Source organism: Euphorbia lathyris, chromosome 2, assembly GCF_963576675.1.
Source record: "Euphorbia lathyris chromosome 2, ddEupLath1.1, whole genome shotgun sequence".
NCBI classification, from domain to species: domain Eukaryota; kingdom Viridiplantae; phylum Streptophyta; class Magnoliopsida; order Malpighiales; family Euphorbiaceae; genus Euphorbia; species Euphorbia lathyris.
Window position 1 is genome coordinate 90,340,808 of NC_088911.1, and position 10,409 is coordinate 90,351,216.

The following is a 10,409-nucleotide window of genomic DNA, read 5'->3' on the forward strand; positions in this document are numbered from 1 at the left end:
TTTTTTTGGGGGGGTGGGTTGTAGGGTCCTTATCAAAATGCAACATCGATTGAAAGAAAAGCATAGTGCCACCATAACTAATTCTTGGTGATTGCTTTTATAGAGATGGATTTTAAACAAAATTTGGTCCAATTTCACCTTAAATAATTAATACGATTGACTAATTGATATGGCTCATTAAATAACCAATGACTTACTAACTAACCAATGACTAGCTCTGATTTAGAGCTTAACAATTAGATTTAGAACCTTGGTCCAACATCAAATTACCATCGAAAAGAAACTTATATCTAACATAACATATATTAATAGTGAATTAATAACAAACTAATTAACCAATATGGGTTAGATGCTTAATGAAAAATAAAAGCATTAATATTCTAATTAGATGTTTTGTTTTCCGAAAATCTACATATTATTGCAATGTACAAATTATAATTGAGAAATGTCACTCCCAAACTGCCTTAGCAATTTAACATCAGAATATACCAGAAAATGTTAAAATCTACACAATTAAGGCATGCAATTTTGATATATAATTACATATATGATAGATTATATCAAAATGTATATGCTTGAAACTAACATCTGGATCGACTTCGTCTCCCCAAATTTTTAAAACTAAACTCATTCTTAAATTACTTGTATATATGTTTTTAATCTAACTTTTTTTCTTTTTTCTACTCTTCACTTCTCAACACTCTCATTATCTTTTCTTTTCTTTGTTATATCATCAATTCATCAGCATCTCCAATCCAGCCTAACCTCACTAAGACCAAACACATGATGATCAGGCTTCCGAAACGATACAATGTGGCTGCTCACCATGAACGCTGTTACACGTTGCGACACCTTTATATCTTCCATCTTCAACTCCTGCAGTCGCCGGACGTATTCAGGGACGTGTACAATGTCCCACAGAACTCCGATTGCGCCGGGTTTCAAAACCCTAACAATCTCACTTAATACCCTCATTCTCTCCGCCGCTGCTTCCACTGTCCGAGGGCCGTACTCTTTTCCGACAGTGTGGACAAACACGGCTGACACTACCACATCAAAATAGTTATCCCCAAATGGTAAGCTCCTCACATCACCTTCCCTACATGTCACATACTCTCCAACTCCTGTTTATATTAACTCATAAATTAGCCCAGCAACCAACCAATTCATTAGGCAAATATTGGTCAAATTCAAAGATAATCTTAACAATTCCAGTGAAAAAGTCACTATTATAATCCGTACAGAACATTAATATTATTTAACACAAGTAAGACTAAAGATTAACATCAACTTCAACTTGGATTTAAGGATGTCAAACTTATTTATTTATTCCCACTAGCTGAAGGCAATAGTAGTAATTTTCAAATATGAATGCATGATTCATACCTTCAATAATAAAATAATGTTCCAAGCATAATAAATCTTCAATTCATACATTATCTAAGATAAAATTGTAAGCTCTCGAACTCGGAAAATTTCAAAGGGGACCGGATCATCCTAAAAATATTCAAAGGGGACTGGATCATTCTAAAAATATCCTACTCATTTCAAGACACGTATTGTTCGTTATCAAATTTTGCAAAACTTGTCGGAAAATAAATGGGGAGTCCTCCAAGGACCGGACCGGATCCTTCTAAGAATATCCTACGTATTTCAAAACACGTGTTTTCCATTATCAAATTTACAAAACGTGTCGGAAAATGAGGAGGGAATCCTCCAAGACCTCGCCAGAACCTCCTAAGAATATCCTACTCATTTCAAGACACATATTGCCCGTCATCAAATTTTACAAAACATGTCGGAAAATGAGCAGGGAGTCCTCCAAGGAACTCGTCGTATCCTCCTAAGAATCTCCTACTCATTTCAAGACACGTGTTGCCCATTATCAAATATTGCAAAACGTGTCGGAAAATTAGAAGGGCAAAGACCTCGTCGGACCCTTCTAAGAATATTCTACTCATTTCAAGCCACGTGTTGCCCGTTATCAAATTTTGCAAAAAGTCCTCCAAAAAACTCGCCGGAACTTCCTAAGAATATTCTACTCATTTTAAAACACGTGTTGCCTGTTACCAAATTATGGAAAATATGTCCGAGTCCTCCAAATACCCGGTCCCTATAAATTTCCCCAGAAGTTCTCATAAGAAATAAAAAATAAAACCTTTAACCTAGACGTTTTGGTTACCGATTAATTAGTAATTCTATAATTATGAACTGCGGATATGGTAATATAAATCCTAACATATTGGCCAAATTCTGCAATTTATAGAAAAAAATAAAAAAATAAATAGAAGATCTTATCATAAAACAAAATTAAAATAATTCCATTAGCGCGTTAAAAGTAATCAAATAAAAATAATACTAAGAAAAGAAAAGCTACCTTCCATGTTGGCAGTTCGGAGCGTTGATAAAGTAGTCCGCTTAGACCGGTCTAACCCGACAACCCGGCCGGAACTTCCCGTTTTCTTCAGCTGAGTGGCCACTGCATTTAACAATATTCCACGGCCACACCCAATATCCAGAGCTGTCTTCACCGAAGACCAATCATTCACATAGCTCACCATCCTCTGCGCCATATCGTGATGCAAAGCCACCGAACTGTAAAAGAAGTTCCCGGCGGCGAAGAACAGGCAAACGGAGGACAGCGCCGTCACGCACCCAATAAATCCGGCAGAAAAACGGGCGGCGCCAGTGGCTCTGGCGCTCGAGGCGAAAAGAAGAACAGCAGTCTCCAAGATTTTGCAGAGTGAATCGAAGTAGAAAAGGAAAAGAACGGACAAGATTGAGAAGAACATGGCATGGAATAAGAGGAAGAGTAAAGTCTGCCACTGGTCCATGCCGTAAATTGCATAGATCTGCGTCCAGTCTCTGTTCGTCGATGTGGTTTTACCCATTTTACTCTTGTGATGGTGAAGATTTTGTTTAACAGCAAGCGACATTAGTAATTTAGTTTCAATTCGACCTGGAAAACAGTAAGGTATCAGATAATTGTTGCGAGGAGGAAAATCGGATCGAACAAACAGAAAGATCTTTGTGATAAGATTAGAGAAAAATATCCAAACAGAGCATCTATGGGAGTGAGACAAAAATTAAGGTAAAAACCATGGACTTGGAGTTTGATTTATACAGATCACAGAATGAGCAGAGGTAGAAGATTATATGAAGAAATTTAATGATTTAAAAACTGACATTTGAAGGAGTCAAGGGGAAAAAATCATGATTTGAAGAAACCGTCGATAGGAATGAATCAAAACGGACAGTCATTAACCAAAAATTGATAGAAAACAATAAATACTAAAGAAACGCATTGTGAGTAATGTAGAATACTTGACCCAAAATAAGCAAAAAGCAATTTACTCACCAAAAGCTGAAAGAAAGAGCAGATATCTTCCTTTAGAAACTGTAATTGTCTTCCTTTTTAGCCTTTTTCCCTCAAATTCCTGGCAGCCAAACAGAACTCAGAAAAGCAAAAAACACAAATTCCTCCACTAACAGTAACACAAAAGGAGTACAATCAGATCCATGGACCGCCAGGACAGAGATTTTTACGCCTATCCCGAAACAGCAAAAGAGAAAGAGAAGATTTCAGAAATCAGAGCTCTGAGTACCAGAAATTCCCCTGCTCTGGTGGTTTAAATCAAAACAAGAGATAGAGAGAGAGAATCAGAATAATGAATCTGCAAATGTCAGGTTTGTTAATGAAGATAAAAGTGATATCATCATCAACTCCAGTCCAGTGCCATTTGTATCACTGTACGCGTTTTTTGATTCGTCGTTTTGCGATTTTGCTTCGTTTTTCCAGTTTCAAATCGAAAAAGGGAACTTCAAATTTGAGCTCTCCTTTTTCTCTTTCACTATTTTAGTATTATTTCTTTTCTCCAAAAAGTCTCGGTGGTCTTGAGTATGGGCTGGCCTCGCGTACGGACTTTTTTAGAGCAAGGGCAAAGACTCATTTGCTAGGGCATCTCTAGTATATGTACATGTACTACAAGGGCAATTTTGGAATAATACTGAATTTTGGAAAATTTTAAGAGCTAACAGTGACATGGCTATTTTGATTCACCCGGTCCTAAAATAATTTGGTTTAGTCCTCCCGCCGATAGAATGCACGCAAAAAAACCGAAAAGCTAAAAAACCAAATTAAAACCGAACTAAAAATAAGGTTAACCAAAATCGATGGATTAGTTTATAGTTTTTAATTTTAAAAATAGCAGTTAATGGTTACGGTTACGGTTTTTGTATTAAAAAACCGTGGTTAATCGAAACCGACCGAATATGAATTAAATATTAAAAATATATAAAAAATCAATTATATTAATAATATTAATCCACTCTATTCCACCGATTATATTATACAATCCATCCATTCAGTGGTGGATCCAGGATTTGAGGGAGGGGGGACAAAACTCTATGGCCATGTTTGGGAATTAGCTGTTAGCTGTTAGATGTTAGCTGATTACATTAGCTGATTTGATTAGCTGTTTGTGTAGACCTGTTTGGTAAAAATTAGCTGATTGATAATAACGGTTTGTGCAAAAAGACGAATAAGGATATTAATTTTGGCGCAGGAGAAGATGAAGTCTATATATTAGGGTTAAAGAAGTCCATTAATTTTAATATTGCAAAACGCTAATCGAAAAAGCTCATTTTAAGAGCTTTTTCTAAATTAGCGTTTTCATCTCAAAACTCTCTCCCAAACCTCTCTCCACCAAACACTCCAATTAGCGGTTTCAGTGGTCAAACCTCTAAAGTTGGTCAAAACCGCTCTTTTTATCCCAAAACGTTGTTTACCAAACAGGGCCTATGTAAAAAAAATTTAGACAAAGTAACATTAATTGAAAAAAATATACTTTAATACATAATTGCTATTCGATACAAAATGTCTTAAAATTAAAAAAAAAATAAATCTAATGCTAAGTAGATCGACGATTACGAGGTGACGATTGACATCTACGATCTGTCATAGCTTGAAAACGATCTGCTGACTCTACCTATACTGCTTCTTTTTAGGGTTAAGATGCAAAAATACCTCTAACGTTTTAGGCTAGGAACAATTTTGCTCCTAACGTCTAAAATAATACAATTTTACCTCTAATTTTTGTAGCCAAGAGCAATTTTACCTCTAACATTAATAAATTGGATCAATTTCAGACACTATTATAAAAAATAGTCATTTTTTTCTTTATTTTGCACCAATTGCATGTCAATTTGTTCTAAAAAAACGGATATAATATTTTTTATAATTTAATAATAAAATTGGAGATTAATATTTATAAATTCAGTGACTTTTTTGAATTTTTTTTTTGTCTAATTCGTACAAAAGACAATATATTTTTAATATTTTTTTCACATCCCAACATATGTTTGTGATTTGTTACTGATAAAATAACGCATGTGTGAAGTGTAGATGACCAGATTCATGATCGAGAAAACAGTTTGAATTATTTCTCAAATTGACCCAATTTATCAACGTTAGGGGTAAAATTGCTCTTGGCTTACAACATTAGGGATAAATTACAACATTTTAGATGTTAGGAGTAAAATTGCTCCTGATCCAAAATGTTAGGGGTATTTTTGCATCTTAACCATTCTTTTGATATCAGAAACCCACAAGGCAAAACGGCTTCATTTTGAGAGGAACCAAAACGACGTCGTTTTATGTGTGTGTGTTAAAACTCGGATAATTGGATAAATTTAATTAGATTAAATTCAAGCCCTGTAGTGAGGAATTTTTAGATAATACATGTTTGACGTGTACGAAGTTTATTTTAATTGTTAAAATAAATCTCAAATAAAAATTATAGTTATAGAGATATAATTATATTATATGTAATTATGTAGAGGGATAATCAGTATTTAATTTCATTTGGAATTAATCAAATGTATTTTGATTTATATTTAATTTGGTTTGGAATTAATCAACTGTATTTTGATTTATCCTAATTAAACTAAATGGAGTTTTAAGATTGAAAAACTCTCCCTAACCCTACCATCATCAAGTGTGCCGCTCCAACTAGTAAAAATTAGAGTTTTGGAATTGTTACAAGTGACAATAAGCAAAATACAGAGAAAAAAAGATATATTTCTTTCTCTAAGTTTTTGAAATACACAAAAGGTTTAAACCCTTATCGATTAAGCACATGTGCTAGCACATGATCTAACCACGAAGCTTTCTATGTGTAAGATTATGGAAGGAGATCGCATAAGTTGCGGCTCATTGTCCATTCGTGATTGATTCAACATCTATGGTCTCGATCCGAAAAAAAAAACGTTACATGTTACTTAATCTATTTATTATCATGCATGTGATTATTCTCTTTTAAATGAGATTTAGTGAATAAATTTTTTATTTTTCGTTGCGATTCGCCAGGATAATCCCAATATGGGCTCATGCATTTTGAATAATTTTATGGGCTTCGGGTAAATGTCGGGATGAGTAATGTGTAATGAGGGAGTGTCTAGAAGTAATGGAGATGTTATCTTATCTGATACTGGTATCCAAAAGTTGAATACAAATTAAGTATTTAGGTATACCTCTTACATCTACTAGATTGGGTAAAGGTGATTGTGAGGAATTCAGTGGGTAGAATTACTACAAGAATTAAATCTTGGAGTGCTAAACACTTCTCATATGTTGTCAGATTACAACTTTATATGTTTTGTTTTATGTAGTCTCCATGTGTATTGGGAATCCATGTTTATTTTATATGCTTCTTCCATTCGTGTTGTGGATCAGAAATGTAGGAGTAACTTATGGAAGAGGATTAACTCGGGTGGTAAAAGAGTTTTAGTTGCTTAGTCAAATGTTTGTCGTTCCAAAGTAAAATGTGGACTGGAGATTTTACATTTAAAAACTTGAAACCAGACTATTATTGGTAGACCTTTTATGGGATGTGATTACTTCTAAGTCAACATTGGGCTTGGAGGGTAATTAATAATATATCACGTAAGTTGAGTTTTTACTTTTTGGAGCTTACTAAGTATTGGGCTCTAAATGGAGTTGGAGGAACATTTTGAATTTTAAGCTTTAATTAAGTTGTTTCCACATTGATTTTCCTTTGTTTGTTAAGGTTGACGAGGTCTATAGAGCAGGAAGTTGTCTAACCTTTTCAACACTTCCACTGCATAGGCTTATGACAAAGTGAAATGCATTCGAATTCATTTGTAGTAGAATGATAGTATCAAATAGTCTCAATGATATATTCTTCGATGCAGTTTCATTCTTTGGATTGCTATGTGTAACCTTTTTGTAGTAAAACAATGCTTCTAAAAATGGGTTTGGTAAAAAAGGAAAACGTGTTTTGTGTGCTTAAGATGATGACAACTTGGAGTATTTACTTTTCTGATGTACCGCTACTCATGTTCTCTATTTAGCAAATTGGAAGGACGCATAGATCGCTATATTCCATGATCGGAAAGGGGGAGGGAAGCTTTGCATATACTCGTAATAACATTCAAAAAGATGCATGATGTATTTTATAAAATTAATACACATATAATTTTTTTATATATCCTTGATTATATATTTCTCAATTTATATATTATTTTTATTCTTTTATACACTTTATCATATAAATACAGGAGAAATTTTATTGTACGCCGGATATACCACGTAGCAAGAGTGATGTGGTATGCCTCACTAGTTAAAAAATTACATGTGTTAAAAATCTAACAGCTCATTAATAATAATTATAAAGTAAAAAAATAATGAGATTACCACTCTTCTTCCCCCTTCACGCAGCTTCTGCAATTTTCCTTTTTTTTTTCTTTTTTTCATCTGGATGTATCTCATAATCAGAATTTTCTCTCCACTCATCCCTCTATAACTTTGAGAACACAATCGCCGAACGCCAACACTGTTTCGTTTGACCTCCATCCGGTGATCACCAGTCCGTTCTTCTCCTCCACCAACTCCGACGGCTCTTTTTTCTCTCTCTTATATTGTCGAAGAAATAATTCAAATTCATATGTATAAAAGATAACAGTTTTCAGCTCCACCTCCAAAAGGGCCAACTTTCCATCACTATCAGAGCTCTTTCTCTATCTTGATACAATTCAATGATAGAGAAATAGCCACTAATTTATAAGGGAAAGCATTAATTAGAAAATTAGATTAAGATCAAAACAATATGTAAGGGACTGATCAATATTCAAACAATCGAAATAGGTTTTAGCCCAAATTTATTAACAAACTGAGATTTTGGAATCATGGCAATTTAGATTATCGATTGTCGTTTATCTTTTCAAAACCCTTCTCTCTCTTAAAGCACTGGAGTAGCGACGGTGGCCGGTGGAGTAACACGAAGGAAGAAACTGTGGGGAGAACGAATGGCCGGTGGAGTATCACGAAGGAAGAAACGGTGGTAGACGGTGGGGAGAACGAATGGCAGGCGGCGGTTTTTGAGAAAGAGAAGCACGTTCTGATTTTGGGAAAAGTGAATTTGTTTTTTAAGTATTAAATAAATTTAATAACATGTGTCTTCATATTATTGGCTATGGCATACCACATCAGATTTTTGATGTGGTATGCCAGGCACACAGTAAAATTTCTCTAAATACAGACTTTACAATAATTATTTTGATTTAAGGTTTCTTCTTCATCAAAACGTTTTTTAAACAAATTAAATATTAATTTAAAAAAATTCTAAAAAAATAGCTTCATAATGTTATTTAAAAAAAATAATTATAACGTGTAACGCATTAATATACAACTAGTTTTTGGCCCGTGCGATGCACGGATTCATCTTAATATATAAATATTAATAAAAATACAATCTAATAATTACAATTAATGACATAAATGTGTTATATAAATTAAATATTATTATTTGATTTTCACATTTACTTTAAATAATATTTTTATAGATAAATATAATAATAAAATAAAAACTAATATATTATATATTATATTATATTTTTTATCAGTAAAAAAGGAGGAAGTGACACCTCAGTTCCATCATTGATTTTCACATTTACTTTAAATAATATTTTTATAGATAAATATAATAATAAAATAAAAACTAATATATTATATATTATATTATATTTTTTATCAGTAAAAAAGGAGGAAGTGACACCTCAGTTTCATCGTTACTGTTTTATATTATATATAGATATGTAGAGAATTAGAGAGATTTTAGGGATTAATTTAAATTTTGTAGTACTCTTAGATATATGGGATAAAATAATCTTTTTATAGATAAATATACATAATAAAATTAAAATTAATATATTAAATTTTTTATCACTAAAAAAGGAGGAAGTGACACCTCAGTTCCATCGTTACTGTTTTATATTGTATATAGATAGATGTGTAGAGAATTAGAGAGATTTTAGGGATTAATTTAAATTTTGTAGAACTCTTAGATATAGTACGGATACAATAATCTTTTTATAGATAAATATATATAATAAAATTAAAATTAATATATTAAATTTTTTATCGCTAAAAAATGAGGAAGTGACACCTCAGTTTCATCGTTACTGTTTTATATTATATATAGATAGATGTGTAGAGAATTAGAGAGATTTTAGGGATTAATTTAAATTCGGTAGAACTCTTAGATATAGTACGGATAAAATAATCTTTTTATAGATAAATATATATAATAATAAAATTAAAATTAATATATTAAATTTTTTATCACTAGAAAAGAAGGAAGTGACACCTCAGTTCCATCGTTATTGTTTTATATTATATATAGATGTGTAGAGAATTAGAGAGATTTTAGAGATTAATTTAAATTCGGTAGAACCCTTAGATATAGTACGGATAAAATAATCTTTTTATAGATAAATATATATAATAAAATTAAAATTAATATATTAAATTTTTTATCGCTAAAAAATGAGGAAGTGACACCTCCGTTCCATCGTTACTGTTTTATATTATATATAGATGTGTAGAGAATTAGAGAGATTTTAGGGATTAGTTTAAATTCTGTAGAACTCTTAGATATAGTACGGATAAAATAATCTTTTAATAGATAAATATATATAATAAAATTAAAATTAATATATTAAATTTTTTATCGCTAACAACGGAGGAAGTGACACCTCAGTTCCATCGTTACTGTTTTATATTATATATAGATGTGTAGAGAATTAGAGAGATTTTAGGGATTAATTTAAATTCTGTAGAACTATTAGATATGGTACGGATACAATAATCTTTTTATAGATAAATATATAATAAAATTAAAATTAATATATTAAATTTTTTATCACTAAAAAAGGAGAAAGTGACACCTTAGTTCCATCGTTACTGTTTTATATTATATATAGATAGATGTGTAGAGAATTAGAGAGATTTTAGGGATTAATTTAAATTCTGTAGAACTCTTAGATATAGTACGGATACAATAATCTTTTTATAGATAAATATATATAATAAAATTAAAATTAATATATTA

At 31.9% G+C, this 10,409-nt stretch overlaps 1 protein-coding gene across 1 annotated transcript; it reads right to left on the minus strand.

Moving 5' to 3' along the window:
- Positions 1–389: 389 nt before the first annotated feature.
- On the minus strand, positions 390–3,927 carry LOC136218909 (uncharacterized). Its single transcript, XM_066006081.1, has 3 exons — positions 3,359–3,927; positions 2,378–2,959; positions 390–1,124 (listed from the first exon to the last, which is right to left on the minus strand). The coding sequence occupies exons 2-3, from the start codon at positions 2,934–2,936 to the stop codon at positions 742–744; spliced, it is 942 nt and encodes a 313-aa protein (XP_065862153.1). The 5' UTR covers positions 2,937–2,959; positions 3,359–3,927; the 3' UTR covers positions 390–741.
- Positions 3,928–10,409: the final 6,482 nt, after the last annotated feature.